This window comes from Hippocampus zosterae, chromosome 3, assembly GCF_025434085.1.
Source record: "Hippocampus zosterae strain Florida chromosome 3, ASM2543408v3, whole genome shotgun sequence".
Classification (NCBI taxonomy): Eukaryota; Metazoa; Chordata; class Actinopteri; order Syngnathiformes; family Syngnathidae; genus Hippocampus; species Hippocampus zosterae.
Window position 1 is genome coordinate 14,473,680 of NC_067453.1, and position 22,629 is coordinate 14,496,308.

The window sequence follows — 22,629 nt, forward strand, 5'->3', positions numbered from 1 at the left end:
ACATGACAAATTTTAAGTATTAAAGGACATTCTGTAATGTAAGGGCACCGTTTTGTGGTGGTACCATCGAATGACAGCTGTGAGACAATGTGCAAAGTGTCAAGCAGTGCTAAATTGGTCAGTGGTAGAGTACAGTACAAAAACCCTTGTGGTAATGTGGTTGCACGAGTGCACAGCCTCTTACAACTTCGATGTGGCTATGTTTAGGAAGGTCGACGTGTGTGTGGGGGGGGGGGCGGGGGGTACGTGTGTGTGCGTACGTGTGCGTGTGAGTACGTGTGTTAGTGCACTCTGCTCAAGCGCAAAGGCCCACGTGGGGCAGTTAAAAAAATGTTAATTAGTCGCTACTTCACGGATTTTCGTTTATCGCGGGTGGTTTTGGTTCCCGTAAACCGCGATAAACAAGGGATTACTGTACCGGAATAACATCCTCGACCTTATTTCCCGAATCCTCTTGTTATCTGTCAAACATTTTAACGCATTTTCTACCGAGGTGACAAATAAGCTGAAAGAAGACGTTTGCGTTTTCTTTCAATGCATTACAGTATAACATTCTTCTGTTTCTTATTCACATTTATCGCATCTCTCACGTGTGTGCTTTGCCATTAGAACTAGCGTTTATACCGATAATGTCAAAATCTTAAATCTGGATATAATTGTTGCAAATCTTCGATTACACTTCTCCAACCTTTATTTGTGTTCAATAAAACAACCCCCCCCCCCCCTAAAAAACATCATTTGTTGTGTTCTTCCCATTGATTTAGCCACCTTTCTTTTAGTCTTCACGTGAACATTTTCTTCATAACACCCTAATACTAATAATAAGAACATAGATGAAGCTTTTCCAATAATGGTGACGACAGGTCCTCCTCCTCCAGAGTCCATCCCATCCCACTGGGCTCTCCTCCCTACCGCACCTCCCTCCTCCCTAGGCCCGACACGCTGCCTCCTCCCCCGGACAGCCCACACTAAATGACGGTCGTACCATCCGGTGCTACTACGCCACTTTAGCAGCAACCGGACCCCCGCGCGAACAACACCCAGCCGGTAGACCGGGAGGCAGGCGACGTTCTTCCGAAGCTATCGACTCGACCCGGCTATGTTGAGCCAGGAGCGGAACATTTAGACTCATTTCCAAGCAGCTTTTCTCTCTCCGCTTGACCGAGGATGAGCACCACCGCGGCGGCCACCGGATCGGCTTCTTGTCGCTTTGCCCACTACTTCGTCGTGTGTGGACTGGACCCGGAGACAGGCCTGGAGCCGGATGATGGAGCAGGTAGCAACATCGATACTCGACATGAAAGCATTTAAATGACAATGTGCGGGTGTTTCAGAGATGAATATGGCTAATAAAGTGTGTAAAGTGTCGTTGTTTACAGTATGATATACACGAGCCTTTTAGCCCCCATTTTGTCATCCCATTATTTTTTGATAAATGCTATCCACTATTCCGAAGGCACATCAAATCAAATATTAGAGCCCTGTTTTCTAATATATTTTATCAGAACTCCCCACCAGAAAAAACCTCAGTAAAGGCACTGTGTTTGTAACATCCATTTAAAACAAAATATCGAACTACATCCTTCTCAACTTGGTTTGTGTTATTAATGGCTGGAATTTTTCCATCTCCATCATAAAAAAGACCTAATATCCCAAATGGTTCATTTGCCCTTTCTTTTGTCTCATCACCTGTCTGGCCGTCTCATCTGAAAACAATCCCGCCCGACTTTGTTAACCTGAATCCAGAGAATAGGGAAAGGTGTTTGTGTGATTGATGTTGGTGAGATGTTCCAGGGGTTGCCATGGCAAAAACAATAGAGCAGGCAGATGCTCCTGTCTTGTCGAGGAGACCACCGGGGTTTTATTTTCAGGTTAACCAAAAAGGAATGGGAAATGTCTGTTGTTTTTGTCCCTGACGTTGATACTCAACTGAGATGAATTCTGCAAGAAAAAAGTGACGTCTGGAACATCTCACATCACTTTCTTGTTAGAAATGGGGCGAGAAAACAATCGCCCTCTCTTTGTCTGGTATCAAAAGCGACACGAGCCAAAGGCATCATAATGCTGGTGGGGATGGAAGAAATAGCACTGCTGGGATTGAAGCTGCCAATGATTTCAGTCATATAACTAACTGGCATGGCCTTTAATCGCTGACTCCCTCCTGAGAGGGTGACCGCTCCGTGGCTCGGGTGTTTGCGAGCACTGCCAATCTGCTTATGTAACAGTAGGCCATATCCTCGCCATTGCAGCAGAAGCAGCAGCAGGATATACTCCTTCAAGGGATTTCCTGGCTGCATGTGAACATTGGGCCTTAAGCCGCAACGAAGCAGGAGAGTTAAAGTCTTAATGTCATACAGTATTATCTCACAAAAGCGTGTACACCCCAACTGTGAAAACTGACACTTAAATCAAAATAACTCAACGCTTAACATTGATGTAGAAACCTGGCGACAAAAGTGAGTCGTGATTGGCCCTAAAGTGTCAACATTTTGTTCCGCTATTGTTATTTTCCACAAACCTTGTGCTTCCCCACCTTCCATGTGATGATACCTGAGAAATGCTCAGTAGGATTTCGGTCTGAAGACAAACACTCACATTCTTTAGGAAGGCTCTGCTTATTTTGGAAATGGTTTGGGGTTGGAATACAGCGTACCGCTGTGCACTGTATCCAAAGGGAGGGTATGGTGCTCTTTTCTGTACTTTCTTGGCATCATTTTTAGCATGAACGGCCTTGTGTTGGGTTGTTTTGAAGCAACAGTAAATTTACACTGTTATATTAGCTGAACACGGACCACATCGTAGCAAAGTCATATTTCTTTGGTCTTGACCCATCAAAAAGATTTAATAAAATGTCAAGAGAAATGTGAAAACTTGTATTCATATTTAAGAGCAACAGCTTAGTGCAGTGGTCCTCAACTAGAAATGCTGTCGGTCCACTTTTTTTTTTTTTAATAAGACCAAGGTCATGGGGAGCAGGGCAATATGCCCATTTAGTATGGTCAAGCTAAGCTTATCCAAATCAACACTCCTCACAACCAACCAATAATGGGGTGCATGAAAATAATTATTCACTTTGCCAGTCCACAGCAAATAATGAGGGGTATTGTGTTGAGGCACAGGCACGCTTTTATTTTGTTAAGTTGTGCCTGCTTAATAATAGAAATAGCCCTTTTAGGGAAATAAGACATTTTTATTTTAACTTTGTTAAACAGTACAGTAGTTGTAATTTTCCCATTAATTTAACAAAAACAAAACAAAATACTAATTTTACCAAAATAAATACTAAACATAAAAACAAAAATATCCTTTTCATTTGTACAATTCCCCTTTTCACATCCCTTCTGAAATCACTTAAAAAATATATCAGAAGAGGAGTTAAGAACCATTTTAAATACTGACACAAGGGAGCACAGGAATGTGCAGTGATTTTCTTCCACAATAGGTGAATGCAATGTCTGAGGCATGCAAATATTATTTGAGGACGCCATTGGGATGTTCATTTACCATGTTGCGGTGTTCTGCTATTAAACAGCTGCAAAGTAGACGGCAGCAGAACTGCACACAATCGAAACCTCCCGCGATTCGTTTTGTCTAATTGTCTGTGTGCGGCTCTCCTGGGCTGAAGCTGTGAGCACACTGTGGCGTCGCGCATGCGTCTGTTTCCTGACACTATCATCCATTTCAATGCGTGCTGACGCTTATGTATTGACACACCTTAATTTCAGAGGAACCAATCAGCGCATCGTATATGCTTACGCTTATGTATAGCACACCTTAAGTTCAGAGGAGCCAATCAGCGCATCGTTATCGCCGACATGCCCAGCTCACGCAGGGTCTCGAGTAAGTCAAACATACACACAAAGTCGCGCTGCCGCGGTCCTCTGCATTACATCTGTTAGTGCACGCAAAGAATACAACGGATAATTTTAACAAGCGATCGTGGTAATGCGCAGATTATAGTCCACAAATATAAAATGTATCACGTAAAAATCCATTTATAAATTATTATATACAATTTGCCGAGGGTCCGGACAGAGGAGGTCGGCGGTCCGGTCGTGGATCGCGGTCCGCCAGTTGAGGAAGAGGGGCTTAGTGCATTTCAGAACACTGTCTTCTATTATGCAATAGCCTAACATATAAAACCGCTGTTCTCTTCCCCTCAAATAACTACATGCAGTACAGTGAACTAGTGTTGACACGGTATCAAAATTTGGACTTGGATATTATACCCACAGAAAGTACTTCGGTACAAGTGGTGAAATAATGCCATGGCAAAAATCTAAAATATCAGTAAAAGCAGTTCAACAATAGCTGACAACTTCAAATTATTTTACATGCAAGCTTTCTCATGCCATGCAGTTTTCTTATGTTTGACTTTATTTGTTGTTTTCCATAGTAAATAATACACGGACACTGTTATTTTCTATTAAGTGTCTTTATTTCACTTCTCACTCAGCGGTACTCTGCTACCAACAATATTTAATAATTGCCCTGTGAAATGCAACCTATCAGAACAAGATTCTTTGTCACAAAATAAATGCACTGGTTTGACTTGATGGGAAATATTTTAAATGTGTCACAGGGTAACCTGTTGCTCTTTGAATTCATGAAATAATTCAAGATATTAGTCAACAATGTCATGTTGGTTGTGTTCCCTTTCGAGTGGCCTTATGGCATGCCTTATTGACAGGCTTTGGGTTGTGTGTCATCCATCTAGACAAAATAATTCCAGATGACACCACGTGTGTCTGGACGTTCCACAGGAGCGTGGAGGTTTTTAGAGATTTCTTGTTTCTGTTTTTTCGTCACGTGCACATGCTGAAAAATTGATACTTTAAAAACAAGGTAAAGTATAGATTTTTCCGGCAAAGTAATGCAGTTCTCTTTTTTTTGGTACTGTTACACCATAAAACAGCATTACTTATATGTTAGTCGGCCTGACCTGGATTGTTGAATTTGTTGGTTCATTCCATCAGAGTAGAAATCTACTTTATGTGCAGGATCGCTATTGAGGATTGTTTTGACATTGGTTCATGATTAACTCAATGGATACGATACCTTTCAAGTGGCCAATGTACATGTTTTGGATGAAACAAAACTGAAATTTGAAATGTGACTCATCCCGTTTTATTTCTCTTATTCACTCTTGAAATGCTTTTCCATGTTAATTGGGGTCCACAATGTTAAATTCAATTGACAGGACATGTTTTGGAAAGGCACACGTCATTGTAAAGAGAGGAAGTAAATCCTTGATGTGATCAGCCAGTTAATTTTAACACATGGCCAGCGATGGCCAGACTAAATAGAAGCATCTGAATTAAGCTAGGTTTGCAAGAGTAAGTACGAGCATGTATTTTTTTAAAAGCGGTTATTTAATAGATACTCATGCACACAGTTCTGACCTGTCACGTAAAGTGTGATATTATTGAAAAGATGTAAAATAACTCGAATAATCAACAACTGATTGATTGTCAAATTTCCATCCATCCATCCATCCATCCATCATCTACCGCTTATCCGGGGCCGGGTCGCGGGGGCAACAGCTTTAGCAGGGAAGCCCAGACTTCCCTCTCCCTAGCTACTTCTTCCAGCTCTCCCCGGGGGATCCCGAGTCGTTCCCAGGCAAGCTGGGTGACATAGTCTCTCCAGCGTGTCCTGGGTCTTCCTCGGGGTCTCCTCCCGGTGGGACATGACCGGAGCACCTCACCGGGGAGGCGCTCAGGGGGCATCCGAATCAGATGCCCAAGCCACCTCATCTGGCTCCTTTCGATGTGGCGGAGAAGCGGCTCGACTCTGAGCCCCTCCCGGATGACTGAGCTTCTCACCTTATCTCTAAGGGAGAGCCCGGACACCCTGCGGAGAAAACTCATTTCAGCCGCTTGTATCCGGGATCTCGTTCTTTCGGTCACGACCCATAGCTCGTGACCATAGGTGAGGGTTGGGACGTAGATCGACCGGTAAATTGAGAGCTTCGCCCTTTGGCTCAGCTCCTTCTTCACCACGACAGACCGATACAACGTCCGCATCACAGCAGACGCTGCACCAATCCGCCTGTCGATCTCCCGCTCCCTTCTGCCCCCACTCGTGAACAAGACCCCAAGATACTTGAACTCCTCCACTTGGGGCAAGATCTCCTCCCCGACCCGGAGGGGGCACTCACAATACTGAGGCCCCCAAAACGGACCCCTTCAACGCTTCGGCTGCGCCTAGAGATTCTGTCCATAAAGGTTATGAACAGAATCGGCGACAAAGGGCAGCCTTGGCGGAGTCCTACCCCCACTGGAAACGATTCCGACTTACTGCCGGCAATAGGAACCAAACTCTGACATCGGTGGTATAGTGACCGAACAGCCCGTATCAGGGGGTTCAGTACCCCATACCCACAAAGCACCCCCCATAGAACTCCCCGAGGGACACGGTCAAACGCCTTCTCCAAGTCCACAAAACACATGTAGACTGGTTGGGCGAATTCCCACATACCCTCAAGGATCCTGCTAAGGGTGTAGAGCTGGTCCACTGTTCCACGGCCGGGACGAAAACCACACTGCTCCTCCTCAATCTGAGGATTGTCAAATTTACTGTCAACAATTTTCAGGGAGTTATTGTTTAGTGCCATCGTTAAAGTTAGAATTGTCCAAATCCACTGATTGCAGCCTCTCAACAACAATTACTGTATTCTCTGATTACTCCTTCGTGAAAGGAAACCGATAATCATTTGTGTTTGATCAACATAAGACATTTGCAAACTGCTTTTCCCTTTGAAAACAATGACCGAACCAGTAACTGAATCAGTTTCAAAAGGTTTGGTGGGCACAACATCAACCTTCTTGTATGATATTGCTTCATTGTTTTTCAGTTGTATTTTTAATCAGTTTAAAACACCAAACAGACAACAATACTTATTGGTTAAAAAAACAATAATGGGGTGAAAATGGTTTTGTAACACACTGCAACGCAAAATAAAATGTTATCCGACTAATCAATGGACTTGTGGATAGAATAATCAATTCTAAAATATTGAATAGTGACAGTCCTAATACCTGTATAATGACAACGGACAATAGCTACAAGCCATGCCATTGTTGTTTTGCTTGTTAAGTAGGCTACCTGCCTACACTTAACATTTATCACAAACTACTAAACACGTTTTATTTTTAATACTTTTGCAAGTCCAAATTTCACATTTCACGCCTTCAACGTACTACTAGGTTGTCTCACAATATGCTGGACAGCACTGCGGTCTACTGGCATTTAGTTTGCATTGTGGTTTTTCTGTATCAGATTCTTTTCTAGGTGGGTGTGGTATGTAATCCCTGATGAACTGGATTTCAACTAAACTGTCCTCCAAGACATGTTTTAAATGTTTGTAATCTTTATTAGAATTTATAAATGAACAATCAAAACTATTCAGCACTCATCAAATTGCAGTTCAATTTTGTTCTTGATATTATTTGGATTATTTAGCTTTTGCTTTGTCGTTATCATTTCATTCATGGAAATCCTAAACTGAAATTATTCTACACAAACAACACTTCTCATATAATTATATGTGATGAGATGTATTGCTCTCTAATGTGAGTCATGAGAGACTTTCCAAGCACCCAGGAACAATCTGCTGTTGTTGGTTTCTCAATGCAGTGCAGTGTGTTGTGCAGCCTAATCAAATTTCACATGACGCTGCCCGTTGGAATGCCGGCTGGCTGAGGCTTCAGCTTTGACCCATTCACGCCAGATAACGGTCATGGGGGTGCTTAAAGGAGAATGACATAGGCGGACAATGAGGACTCTCTGACCACACGTTTGGGCTTTGCATTGCTTTAATAAGTCTAAGCTAAATACATTTGTCACTTTTGCAAAATTCCAAGGTTAATCGATTTTTATCCTTTCGGGAGAGGACACAATTGTGTTGTAAAAGCATGGCACTTCCCATCAAAGTACTCACTATCTACTTAAGTAGAAGTATATATACCGGTATTTGTGTAAAAATACTGGTCAAGGTAGAAGTACTGATTCAACTGTTTTACTGATTCAACTATTTTACTTAAATTAAAAAACAAAACAGCAACAGAGTTTCTGAAGTGCACCAAAGTGAAAATGTAGACATAAATCATTCATTCATTCATTCATCTTCCGAGCCGCTTGATCCTCACTAGGGTCGCGGGGGGTGCTGGAGCCTATCCCGGCTGTTCTCGGGCAGTAGGCGGGGGACACCCTGAATCGGTTGCCAGCCAATCGCAGGGCACACAGAGACGAACAACCATTCACACTCACACTCTACTACCAATTATTGTTGAAATTGGTCACTACATCGGAACAAATGACTTTGCCCTGTGAGGTTCTCCAAGGGTCAATTCTGAAACCGCCGTTGTTCAACCTGTAGATGCTTCAATTTAGTTAGCCAGTATGCAGCTTTAAATTTCCTACCACGATGCAGCTGACACTCCGACGTCCATGCCACTGAAGGCAAGTGACCACATGCTTTGTCACTGCATAAAACAAATCAGTTTGTGGATGCAGAGCGATTTTCGCCATTTTTCCCTATAACTACCTACCTAAAATAAACCACAAAATAGTTCAAAGTAAAAAATGATCAGAAAAATAAATCCTCAAATAAAGTATAGATATCTGAAAAATCTACAAATCTACAAAAGTACAGTACTTTCCACTACGGCCTATAAGAAGCCTTCGAAGCAGCTGATACTGGCTGCTATTTTAATCTCCTTCACTTGATATGTGTGTCCTCATCTGCTCAAGTGTTGATGCATGGGCGAGTCTTTCTTGTGCAGCTGCTGTTCAGTCAAACCAAACGAGACACTTAAAGCACAAATAAATCTCTCTGATATTTGTCAATAGTCTCTATTCCAATGATTATCAACCACTGTGCTGCAGATCCTCCAATGGATGCCAAGAGAGATCACCGGGTGTGCTGTTGGAAAATATCTAAATTCACTTGTTTGGTCAGAAACTTTTATTATATGAGGTCTCTGTGACAAGTGAGAAGGCATCATCATTCTTTCAGTATACAGTGGATATAAAGAGTCTACACATGCTGGTTCAAATGCCAGGTTTTGTGGGTTCTAAAAAAACAAGACATTTTTTTTAAAAGGGCAGGTAAAAATAGCCAATTGAGATTAAGTGGGTGCACACCCTCATTTAACAGGAATGTGGCTGTGGTAAGAAAAAACAAACAAACAAACAAAGAAAACTCATGTTACTATAAATTGGAATAAGTACACACCTGACACCATTTAAAGTGGTTTTGATTAACCAGAAATAATTTTCTGATCTTCTAAGAGGCTTTTCCTGACTTTTTTTTGCTTTCTTGTAGAAGCTTGAAGGTTTTAACACAGACTGATATTTCAAACTGTTTGTAATTCCACCAAACCGTTTTCTTTTTTTTGTGTGAAAAAATTAACATATTTGTTATTTACATACTGTACAAGTGGCATGTCAAATGCTACCCTCAATAATAAGACCACTTTAGCAAAAAAACCTGTGCTTAACTCATGAAACAATTGTAGAAAAAAAAATTATTGGATACGTTCTTATACCGGTAATTTGAGAGCAGAGTCTGTATTTTTTAAAGAATAACAACAGTGATTCTGATAAAGATGTGCGTTTGGGTATACTGTACCACTAGGATGAGACAAGTGTATATTGAGCTGCTTGTTCAGATGTTAAGTTGAGGAAACACCCTAATTCCGCCTTAACATCAACGGCAACCATTTAATTAAGCTTTCATTAGAATGCTGAAACAAACCTCCCCTCCACTCCACCTCTTGTGTCTCTCTGTCCTTCTCTCTCCCCCTCTCTCGCTCTGTCACTCTCAATCCACCCCCTCTTTAAACACACGTCTCTCTTGTCTGCACGCTACCATGCAAGCTGCGTGTGTCAGGTGTGATGTATTGGTTGAAGTGAGAGTCATCTTGATGCCTGCCCCTAAAGCCATGGTGGAAATGGCTGCTATGGCGACGTGGCACCCTTTTCCAAGGTTTCATTCTACCTCATGGCACGACACTAATTTGTCTTACTGATTAAGATGCACCCACCAAGCTTCCAGTCTGGTGCTTAAAAATGAAATGAGTTGCCCACTCAGGAAAAACTACAACTGTGAACCCCCATTTATTCAATGGGACTCAGCTGCAATAGGTGAAAATCTGCTATTTAGAGAGATTTTATATATTTTATATGTATAGTTTTACGTAAACAGAATCCATCCATCCTTCAATTTTCAAGGCTACTTAACTTGTGAGTTGTGGGGTGCTGAAGCCTATCCCATCTGACTTTGGGTGAAAGGTGGACTACACTCTGGCCTTTTCACTAGTCAGTTGCAGTGCACATGTAGAGACGGACATTTCACGGCGTGGCAACCGAACAGGACCGTCTGCTCAGCGAATGCACCACTTCATCATTGTTCATTTACATTTATTTAAAACAACAGTTTTTAAAGTTTTCCTGAACACCTGGTCTCACTCTTACTCACGCATATTTCCACATAAGAAAGAAAGCATGCTTGCCTTAAGCTAACGGTATTTGTCACTCACACTTGAAATTAAATAACTCACACATGAAACACAAACAAATGAAACATTATTCAGTGTTGAGATACCAACTAAAATCTGTGCGCTTCAGATGCCCACTGCTAGATTGCGTCAGCATTTAGTGCCTACAACATCTGGCCACCATCAATTCACATTGCTTTCCTTGTAGAGGAAGGACAAAGACTGTTGGTCCTGGTAAAACACAATCAAGCTACTTTGCCAGATGCCATCAGAAGAAGAACAAGGACGAACACAATGGCTGCATCCAAATTCATAGGCTGTGTTCTCCGAAGGCCATGCTTTTGGCCGCATTATTCGGCCGCATTCATGTAGGCCTAGCACTTGTTCGTTTCGTTATATGCAAACATTCAGGTACCGAAATGGTTTCTTTGCCCAGTTGGACCATTTGCATATCTTTCCTAATCAGAAACAATGCTTAAGTGTACTTACCGGTATTTGAACTTTACAGGGTACATCGCAAAAGGATTGTACCTTGGCAGATAAAAATAAACCTCTCTAGTAGACTTTTTTGTGAGAGTGTAGTTAGACAACATACAACATATTGCAATGGCATTTTTCAACTTGAGTTCCCTTTTAAGTCTGTTCCTTGATGTCAGATTATCTGTGGCTCGTGATTGTAAATCCTCGTAGAGATTGTCAATTTATGATATCCTCTTTCCACCCATTTCGCATCAGTTGAATCAATTGTTCTCATGACTGATTTTCAGGAGAGAGCTTTGAGCAAAGTCCAATCCACCGCTCCTTCAAATCTAGGCTTCTGGTCCACTACCCCAAGAGTACAGACAGGAACCCCTTCAATAAGGATGCAGTTAACATGGTGAGAATCTCGGTTTTGTTCACATAATAAGGAAAACTTTGATGTTTGAAAATGAATAATAGTGATTAGAATTAGTACACATTTCTGTAAATAAGAAAGTGTCCGAATGTGTTCATTGTTTTATGATAACAGCTAAAAGATCTTCATCTCCTGTCTCTGTTTGTTCAACTTGGAGTGACAAAATTTCAGTTAATTGGGACAAAATGTTTTAAATTTATCCGAACCGCTTATCCTCACAAGGCTCACGGGTGTGCTGGAGCCTATCTCGGCTGTCTTCGGACAGTAGGTGGGATAAACCCTGAACTTTTTGACAAGCAATTGTTGGGCTCACATACACGGAGAACCATTCGTGCTCACATTTACGCAAAGGGACAAATTTGAGTGTTCCATTATTAACCTGCCATGCGTGTTTTCTGGAATGTGGGAGGAGTACCCAGTGAAAATCCACGCAGGCACGGGGAGAACATGCAAACTCCACACACGAAGGCCAGAGCCAGAATCGAACCCTGTATGTCTGCACTGTGAGGCCGACGTGCTAACCAGTTGACCACTGTGCCGCCCCAAAATGTTTTCATTTAATACAGGAGATTTCTTTGCAGTTTAGAAGTGATTTATTGCGCTCAAATGTTTCATCTGTCAACTGTGTAATAAGATGCAACATCAACATTAAACTCACATGAGAAGTCTCGTCTCGTAAAGCTGAGTGTCAATGCATCGGCATTGAGCAGGTTGTGACCATGACTCATTCCCTGGTCAATGGTATATCATGAGGGTATATACAAAAATGTAATTCTTTCAATTCTCTTTTAATATATTTTTACTGTATTTTAAAGTAAAATACTTTAGGGTGCTGTTTCTTTTCTTTGTAAAAAACATTTAACCATTTTTTAATGTGTTTTTTTTAAGGTATGATTGGTATTTCCTTTGAGTTCATTGGAGAAAGATGATTTGCCGTATGACTTTTGAGTTGTCATAGTTGTCATGGAATGAATTAAATTCATAAGTCAAGGCATATGTGCGTTGGCTCAGTAAAGGTTGGAAACATTGCACTATCCTATAATAATTTGTCATTGTTGTCTTTCACCCCCTGCGTCATCAGCTCTGCATGCCAAGGGGTCTGTCTTTCCGCACTCAAGTTGATTGCCTGGAGTCTCACTTCCACTCGTTCACTGTTGGCTTTGAGGATGGTTCGCGCTCCTATGGCTTTGTCCACACCTTCTACGAGGAGGTGATGGGTGCGCAGATCATCACAGCCATGCAGACCCTTCACAGGATGCACCACGTGGAGCACCACTCCGCTTCCTCTTCGTCCGCCTCCTCGTCCGCATCCTCGCCATCCACCTCCAGCATGGACTCGCTGGTGAGCAGCCTGGATGAGTCGGACGGCGAGTCTCTAGCCACCGCCAACGCCGCCGCCACCTGTCTGGGTTGCACCGGCTCCTTCGACCCGTCTCATGACACGCTGTATGTGTCCAAAGCCCTCTGCCTCCTTACGCCGCTCCCCTTCCTTGGAGCGTCTCAACACTTCTTGTCTCAGCTGCACCAGGCCGTCGCCTCCCAAACGGCACCACCTCTACCGCTGGAAAGCTACATCCACAACATCCTCTATGAGGTTCCCCTGCCACCGCCCGGCCGATCGCTAAGGTTTCACGGCGTGCAAGGCCCCATCTTGTGCCAACGGCCTGGCTCCTGTGAGCTTCCGCTCGCAGAGTATCCTCTGGGAGAAGCCTTCTCTCTGCTCGGTGTGGATAACATGGTGCAACTGGTTACCTGCTCACTCCTGGAGACGCAAATACTGCTCTACTCTCATGGTATGAAGATCTTCTTTAGCAATTGTATTAACATTTTAATCAGATACAGTTGGCCAATCGTCTGTGAAAATAGAAGAGGTTCTGATGGGATGTTGTTGAGTCATTCACAGCCTGTCGTTTTCAAAGGAGAGTTCCCCATGCTGGCCAGATGTTTTAGAGCATTTGGGAGCGATCTTTTCAGACCCACAGAAAACTGTGTTCTTTGACAATATACAGCGCATGCAAAAATATTCAGTTTCACTTTTTCCACATCTTATGTTACAGCCTCATCCCATAATGGAATAATTTAAATTTGTTCTTCAGTTTTTCCCACCCAATGCTCCATGATGACAATGTGAAAACGTTTTGTTTTTGAAATTTTTGCCAATTTAGAAAAATAAAAAAGTCAAACATCATATGTACATTAGTAAAAAACTAAAACGTTTTACATGTAATGGGTTGTGTTTAGAATTTCGAAGGATAAAATGAAAGTAGGCGGCCCGGTAGTCCAGTGGTTAGCACGTCGGCTTCACAGTGCAGAGGTACCGGGTTCGATTCCAGCTCCGGCCTCCCTGTGTGGAGTTTGCATGTTCTCCCCGGAACTGCGTGGGTTTTCTCCGGGTGCTCCGGTTTCCTCCCACATTCCAAAAACATGCGTGGCAGGCTGATTGGACACTCCAAATTGTCCCTAGGTGTGAGTGTGAGTGCGAATGGTTGTTCGTTTCTGTGTGCCCTGCGATTGGCTGGCAACCGATTCAGGGTGTCCCCCGCCTACTGCCCGAAGACAGCTGGGATAGGCTCCAGCACCCCCCGCGACCCTAGTGAGGATCAAGCGGCTCGGAAGATGAATGAATGAATGAAAATGAAAGTATACCACTAAAATGAGGCTGTGACATGTGGGGAAAAAATGAAGCGCTTTGCAGATTATTTTTGGAGGCTGATTAGTCGGCCAGGCCCTAATTATGGCGGTACTTGATAAGCCAAGTGTTTTTTTGACATGGTACTTGATGTAAAAAAGTTAAACCACTAGTTTAGAGTGTCGCTTATCTTTACTGCTCCTCTTCCTCCTTAGACTACCAGCGCTTGATGACAGTGGCTGAGGGCATCACCACATTGTTGTTCCCATTCCAGTGGCAGCACATCTACCTTCCCATCATTTCCACACCTTTACACCACCTGCTGGATGCTCCTGTACCCTTCCTAATGGGCATCCAGCGCAGGGATGATGCTCAGCGACCCTCCCTCCACCTGCCGCACGAGGTTAGGAGCTCCTTTGAAATTCTGGGTTGCGGGATGTTGAGACAATTTTTGATTTCTTCCCTTCCCCACACTTCAAAAAACTTTCCACTTGACTTAATAACTGAACTACTGTACTGTGCATACTGTAGTATTGGCATGTCGAACATGTGCTTGTACGTGGCATGGCCTAGTGAGTGACATTGGAGTCTGGTTATTTCAGTGTGAACATCGACTCCCTGCAAGTGTTCTCATTTGTGTGTTTGAAGAAACATTTCAAATGCATCAGTGACAGTGGCTCTCCTTGCCCTCACAAAATGGCATCACAGTGACTACCTGACTCACTCAATTTATTATTATTATTTTTCATTTCACTAAAGTGACAGTGTATCTGAAGCTTGGTTGGTTGGTTTGTTTGTTTATTGAACATAAAACATATACAGTAATAATTTGACAGAAAATAAGGTAGATAAAAAAGTAAAAGAAAGAAATCAGTCTTCATTCAACACAGTTATTATGTTCAAGCTCACTCATAACTCTCAAAATGTTGTCTCACAAAAACTACCAAGCAAAAGTTCATAACTTGAAAAAGGTCTTATTTTTGGTCAAGGCACCTCTGGGTTCTTGCCATAGCTTGAAAGTGGCACTAGATCTTTGTACAGCTCAAGCCATGGCTGATGAAACTCTGCGTCTGGGCGGTTATTATGTATATTAGCCCCACTGTTATGTAACTGGCGGCCTGGTGGACGACTGGTGAGCATGTCCGCTTCACAGTGCAGAGGTGCAGGGTTCGATTCCGGCTCCGTGCTTTTTGTGTGGAGTTTGCATGTTCTGCCCATGCTTGCGTGGGTTTTCTCCGGGTACTACAGTTTCCTCTCACAATACAAAAACATGCATAGTAGGTTAATGGAACACTCTAAATCAGTGGTCACCAACATGGTGCCCGCGGGCACCAGGTAGCCCGTGAAGACCACTTGAGTAGCCCGCCAGTGCCTGGACATTGTGATTTGCTAGTAGAAATTATGATTTAAAAATGCAAACATTGGCAGTACTGTGAGACATTTCGAAACACGATCAAAGTCTGACAATTTAAATCATCAAGTATTAAAAATAACACATCCTCATATTATTGAAGGTATTTTGGACAAATATGTTATTTCAGACGTGTATCAATTTGGTAGCCCTTCACACAATCGGTACACATGAAGTTGCTCTCACCCTCAAAAATGTTGGTGACACCTGCTCTAAATTGTCCCCTGGTGTGATTGTGTGTGTGAATGGTTGTTCGTCTATATGTGCCCTGCAATTGGGTGGCAACCACTTCATTGTGTACCCCACCATTTGCCCGAAGGCTCCTGGGATAGGCTCTAGCAATCCCACGACCCTCATGAGGATAAGCAGATTAGAAAATGGATGGATGGATGGATGTTATGTAAGCGATGTGCAGAAGCACACACTCATAGACACATTTTCAAAAATAGGCAGGCAACAAAAGATTTACACGGTCGCTTCCATTTGATTTGTAAACCAGTCATTAAAAAGTCTGTTTTACATTTTATGCCACGTTTTATGTGTTCTTGCGTGCTATTCTTTCTTGAACCTGATCTTTGTGCATTCTCCTGCCCTGCCACGATCACTACTCCAATCAATCGTACGACCTCATTGCATCTCGGCCGAGCCTCTTTTAAAGTTGCCTTAGAAAGAAAGCAGCCGAGTCACTTGGGGGCATGGATGAAAGCAGCAGTGCATGACAATGAGAGATACTGAATAATTCATGTGAATTAATGATCTCATTTTTTTTCTGGTGCAATTTGATGACACGGGGTGGAAAACAACCTTCAAAACAAACCAGGAAGTGAATAGAGTAGTATGATGTATGAGGCTGAGTCAGGCTGTGTTCGTGTGCATCTTCCAACCTTCCCCCCTGAGGCTTTAATCTGACTGTCAGAGGTCAGTGCTCAAGGTTGAGTGAGCTGACTGAACTGTGCTACTTAGACTGTGACACTTTCTTACGTGTTTCTCCACAATCATTTCAAATCAAACATTCACCTTTTTCAAATTAATCAATGAAATAATCAATAGGATGATTGATTTGAAATGATCTATAACCGTAATTTGGGCCAGCCCTAAGCAAAACAGCCGTCCATCCGTCCATTTTCTATTCCGCTGATCCTCAGGAATCGAACCCTGCACCACTGCAAAGTGAGGCGGACGTGTTAAGCAGTTGACCACTCTGCCGCTGAGTTTTATTATCTCAGGGGTTTTTAATTATTATGCATAATTGTATTATTTTCCAATTAAATATAATTTGAACATATCTCAAAACAAGGGTTGCAATATGACATATTCTATTTTGTTCTATTTTGAAGTGAAATTATTCGATTTGATCCGATTTAAAGGGATCAAGATTCCATTTGATATGGTACGGCTCAGTTCGAGAGGGTATGAGTTATTTGTGATGATTTTACATACATATGAGTGAACCCAGTACTGTAAATGTGGCATTGCCTTCAAAGACCTATTCCGCTAATAAAAATCATTTCGATACATAGCTTGATATATTTTGAAGTGGAACGATTTGATTCCTTTACTCTTGCATGTTTTAAATCAAAACCCATTTGCCGATTCAAATTAGTTTTTGTTACACCCCAACAACAGTTGTATAAATAAGAAGTAGAGATGTTTAATACCACTTTTTGTCAGACAGATACTAGTACGGGTCCTCAACTCTTGAGTACTCACCAATGCCAAATAACTGATACCACTAGTACGGTACTTTTGATACATAAAAATCTACTAAATCAATGACATTTTCTCATGGAAATTGGCAAGAATCTATAAAGTGAATGGACAGCATGATCTTGGCCCATAATTGGATGTTTCCGACACTTCCCGTTTTAATTAAATGCAAAATACTGCATACTGTCATAGTCATTTTTTTATCTGCTGAAAAGCTGGTTGAAATTTAAAAAAAAATATTTTTCATACACAGGCCAACCTTTGCTTTGTGGACATTGACAACCACTGCATTGATTCTCCGGAGGGTCTCCCCGCCTTTCCGGACCAAGCTGAGCTGGTACGGGAACTGAGTGACATCTTGCAGCATTTCGGGGTCCCCCTGCAGGGAGGCACCCTTACAAAGCCCACCCCGGCCTCTCCTCATCTGAGTAGCCTGGTCCTGGAGGATCTAATGGAAGACAGAACGAACGGAAACCTCAGAGGCGAAGAACTGGAGGTGCTGGAGAGGCTACAGGCTCTGGCTTGGAGATGCGGAGGAGACAAGATGTTGGGTGAAGGGAAGACGCTGGAACGCGTGTGGAAGGAGGAAGAGGAGGCTATGAGTGAGGCGAAGATGAACATTCAACTTCGGGAGGTGTTTGCTGGACGCTTCGCTACATTGTTCAGCCGCTATGAGGAGTTTGTGATCCACAGTGCACTTGATTTGGATTCCTGGATGAGTAACCGCGAGGGAATGTTCAACTTTGACAAGGTACAGTGAAGCTCCCTTTTCATGGGCAAGTGGGGGGTATGCATTCAAGGCCTACCCACCGTCACAAGAACATATTCCTTTTTTATGTACTGTATTTATTTTTGTAAGTTTTACTCCTCCTCACACTTTTGACACATTTAAACTTATTGAATAAATCCACAACAACAATGACGTACCAGGGCTAAGGGCTAGATCAGTAGCCCGTAGGCCTATTCTAAAAATATCTCCCGAGTTCCCAGTGAGTCAGTGATGGGATATTCAAATTTCCCAGGGATGTTGTAGAAGTGAAGACAAAGGGGCGGCATGGTTCAGTGGTAGAGTGGTACTCTTCCAACTGAGAGGTTGTGGCTTCAGTGCTCAACAATCGTGAGCATGTTCAAGTGTCCTTGAGCAAGATACTGAAACCCCAGTTGCTCCTGAACCTGCGTCATCAGTAGGTGAATGATTAGATTGTGTCAAGCATCATTTAAATGATCATTTGAAAATGTCAACACTTGCATAAATGTATACAATGTATAGAATGTCTACTTATCCTCAGTGGTTGCGGGCGTGCTGGAGCCTATGGTAGCTGTCTTCGGCCACCAAGTGTATTGCACCCTGAACTGGTTACTAGCCACTCGCAGGGCACACATAGACAAATAACCATTTGCGCTCACAATCACACCTCGGGACAATTTAGTGTTCCATCAACCTGCCACGCATGTTTTTGGAATGTGGGAGGAAACCAGAGTACCCGGAGAAAACCCAAACAGGCACGGGGAGAACATGACAAACTCCAGGCTCGTATTCGAACCCACGTCACACTGTGAGGCGGACGTGCTAATCAGTCGACCACTGTGCTGCTCATTCCCATTATATGTTATATTATTATTAATATTGTTATTCAAATAAATTGCGACTTCAAAGTTGTGTGTAAAATAGCGACACCCAGGTCTATTCCTTGCGCAACTTCAATTTCTTGTGAAAATTAAGACAATTGTCATTTTATACATAGATAAAATTAAGTTTTCAAGTTTGTGTAAATAATTAAACTAGTAATAACAACCAACAAATATCGGCCATTTGGCCAATTTAATTAGCTGGACAATTAATTGGTCGAACGTCCGCTGGTTTAACGCAAGCAGATAATGCAAAACTAATTGAAAATTTGCATCTATGTTACAGGGATCTTCAAATAACAACTACCGGTACTTTAAAACACGGGTCAACAACATATACGAACAGAGCATGCAACCACTTCCTTTTTTTCTTTTTATTCTGCCGTAGACACCGCCTTGAGTCGGAAGGCCCTTTTCGGGAGATGCGTGTTCGCCATAAAATCAGCAATTTTTATTCTCCAAATTGAGTCGGAATGACAGTATCCAATCAAAAGCAACGCTATTAATCCAATTAATTCTGGCTTGATGAAACATCGCCCCAGAGCAAATTAATGAAGCATCTCTGCGAATCGCTTCACTTTGCTGCATCCAGTGTGTCTTTGGCAAAGAAGTACTCTAGGTGTACACTATGGAAATGCGCTGTAAATGTTGTCTGTGATAATACTTGCCAGCGGTTGTTGCAAAAGGTGACATTCAAGACAAGGAGTGGCAGTGCTGCGCAAATAGAGTCCAGTAACACCAAAAATATGGAGCAAAGTGAGAGCTTTCTGTAGGGTATTAGTAATAATTGACACCCCCCTCCCCTCCCCCCACCAAGCCTCAACCCGTCATGCATTTTCAAGTGCCCCTCTTAAGGCTGCGATCTAGGGATGAGTCTGCTGCCCGGCACAACAGGGTACTGCACTGAAGCAACATGGAACTGTGCAAATGTCAAAATTGGGAAAAAAAGGGAATGTTTGTCTCCCGTATTAAAAATCTACAGTGGCACAAATGGTGAACTGGGATATAGTAGGGAAACATTGTACTAGTTGGAGCCATTGTTTTTGGACACATTTGCCCCACAGGGAATGGAGGAAACAAAAGGTGTTCTTTTATACTCTGGAATAAAGCACAAATAACAGCTCCTGTTCCACTTTAAAGTTCAGAATGCAAGCAAATTTGCCAGGTTATCAGAGAGCTTTGTATTACTGACAAAAATAACTGTTTAGTACATGAATAACTCTTAAGGTTTGGCAGTGTCCTAGTTGAGGGCAGTGCAGCTCACCCTTATGTGTATCTAATTGGATTAATTGGCTACAGGTCATGAAGTGCACCAGCCTGCACAGCTCAGAAAGGTAGCACAACACTTATTAAACACTCGTTACATTCACCTACAGGGCAAATAAAGGGTAAGCATGTGCTTATTTTTAAATGTGAGAGTCCCCTCATGGGAAAGGAAAATAATGTGTGCGCTTACTGCTCTTTCAGTGTGTGTACTAGAGATGACCAACCGAGCAGACCACACATTGAAGGACATCTCCACCGACAATTTTGAGTCACTTCTCAAGACTGACCGGGGAACCTGCATGATGTTGACTGCACACTTAAGGATTTGTCATCTAAAATATTGAGCCGTGACACTCAAGAAGTTGAGATTTGGCCACTAAAAGAATTGAAAAATTCAGACTTTTGTTTTTGCCACGCTATAGAAAATCATGAGTTGGTGGATTTTCTGAGACTAATAGAAAATAGCCTCCCAAAAATATCGATGAATATGTGATTTGGCCAATGCTGAAAAATGCACTGTGTATACAGTAGCAGCAGTACAGCACAATAAAATGAAAAAATATCATAATGGCCACAAAGGCCAGTCCAATATGCATATCTCAAAGACTAGTGCTAAGTTTCATTTGAAATTGTATGCTTATATCTGAATTTGACCAGTCCATTGTAACCTTAAATCTGCATCACCATCCAATAGGTGAACATTATCAAGGGACATTACAATTAATTAACAAAGAAGACATAGAGGTTCCTTATTTTGCCCATAAAAATGTTCTTCTTGCATTCGATAATAAAATGTGATTTCTTTGGGTACATATTGAATATCGCTATATTCGACACCCTTATCGCATGTTTTGCCAATACCGTGCATTATTGTACTTGCAAGAGTTTTCTTCAATGATGTACCTCTGCTCATTAAAGGTTGGGAAAAACTAATCCAACATTGATCCCGAGGGTGTGAAAATGCTCACATAGGGCCAGATTGTGTCAATATGTTAGGATCTTGCGCTTCAGACGTAGCATCTCTTTTAACTACATTATTTCTTTGTGGACTTTTCTTATTCCAGGGTGCCTTCCTCTCAGCTCAACCTGTGACCCACTTGCACTTCCTGTCCCGCTTCCTGGAGACGTCCATGTTTTCATCTTTTGCCGACGGCAAGGTGATCTCTCGCTGGGCTGACCGCGAGCCACTGCAACAGCTCTTTGACAGCCGCCTGGAAAGGGAGCGACTCTACGACACGGACCAAGTCGACTCTCCCGGCAGTCACTACAGGAAATGCTCCACCCTTTTTGAGTCAGGTACACTGGAAATACACAATGATAACATCAAGCTTCAATCTCTCTCATTTTTGCTGTAGGTTGTCATCTTGCACCTTAAAGCTTCAAGTAATTATTGCTATATTGCTGTTCATCGTACACAGCGATCCACTTTTCAAGGATTCAGTGAAACACAAACAAAATGAGCACCTGCATCTAAAAAGTATACTTCATTGTGTTCAATATATTTTTGAAACCGAGAGAGAGAAAGAGAGAGAGCAACCACTTTGGGTACCATTTTCCTAATCACAAAGCATATTGACGAGGTGATCCTGTAATAAACCTATTTACCAAGATTATGAAAAATAGCTGAGAGTTAGGTTTAAGAACACTGTTGCGGTTTTGCCTGCCATCTTTTAGTAAAGCTAAACAATCCTGCTGTTCATAATTCTTATATAAATGCTGTCATAGAAAACCCACCCCTCAGATTTGCATGACATTTGCTCTCAAGATACATCAATTATTTACTGAAGATCATTCAAGAAAATTATTGGGAAAATGAAACCAAAACAATCTGATTTTATCACAGTTGCGTATCTGGTTTGTGTTCCTATGATGATTCTGTTGATTCAATGTGCATGAGCACATCAAACTGAATAAAATATTGCTCATATGAACATCAAGGTCAATTAGGACAAGAGGCAAAACGAGTGTGGGATTAAGGCTGCTTAGACGGGGAGTGGTGCGGATGGAAGGGCATTAAAGATGGGGGTGTGCTAAAGAATGTGGTGGGGGATGAGCTGTTTTTGTGAGCTTCCTCTAATCTGATCCTCATTCAGTCATTATTATTCATTCCACTTGATGTAAAAAATGAACACTCCCTTTTAAGTAGCCAATATTGTATTATGAAAATTAATTGGACTATGAGGAATAATTTCAATTCGTGCAATTCTGTTGAAAATTAAGCATCTTTTTTTTAAATCATGAACAAACATGATGTATATGAACGTATGTTGCTGCCACCACCGTGCTTCTGGTACTCAAAAAAATGGTCCACAGAAGTGCATACTTAGGACAACTCGGCATCACAATAAATTTCACACAGCTAAGTTATTATTATTATTATTATTATTTTTAATAAATTACTTATTTTGAAAACAAGATCAGATTTCTTAGTTTTTTAAACAAGTTTAAATACTAGCTTTTTAAAAGAAAACAAAACAAAGAATTGTTAAGAAATCAATTTTTATTATAATTAACAGACAAGTGTTTCACAATTTATTTCAAATCAGACAAAAATATATTTGGAAAAAAACCCAAATCGCTGCAAAATTAT

At 42.0% G+C, this 22,629-nt stretch overlaps 1 protein-coding gene across 2 annotated transcripts in view; it reads left to right on the forward strand.

Annotated features, from left to right (window-relative positions):
* The first annotated feature begins 915 nt into the window (after positions 1-915).
* LOC127598080 (DENN domain-containing protein 5B-like) overlaps positions 916-22,629 on the forward strand; it is a 36,913-nt gene continuing 15,199 nt past the window's right edge. The window contains exons 1-6 of one of the 2 annotated variants that reach the window (XM_052061609.1): positions 916-1,276; positions 11,270-11,379; positions 12,479-13,190; positions 14,242-14,429; positions 17,398-17,895; positions 21,104-21,335. In XM_052061609.1, coding sequence (XP_051917569.1) covers positions 1,168-1,276; positions 11,270-11,379; positions 12,479-13,190; positions 14,242-14,429; positions 17,398-17,895; positions 21,104-21,335 — 1,849 coding nt within the window. In that variant the 5' untranslated portion in view covers positions 916-1,167. The remainder of the gene's footprint in view (positions 1,277-11,269; positions 11,380-12,478; positions 13,191-14,241; positions 14,430-17,397; positions 17,896-21,103; positions 21,336-22,629) is intronic. The other variant, XM_052061610.1, reaches the window with a different exon arrangement.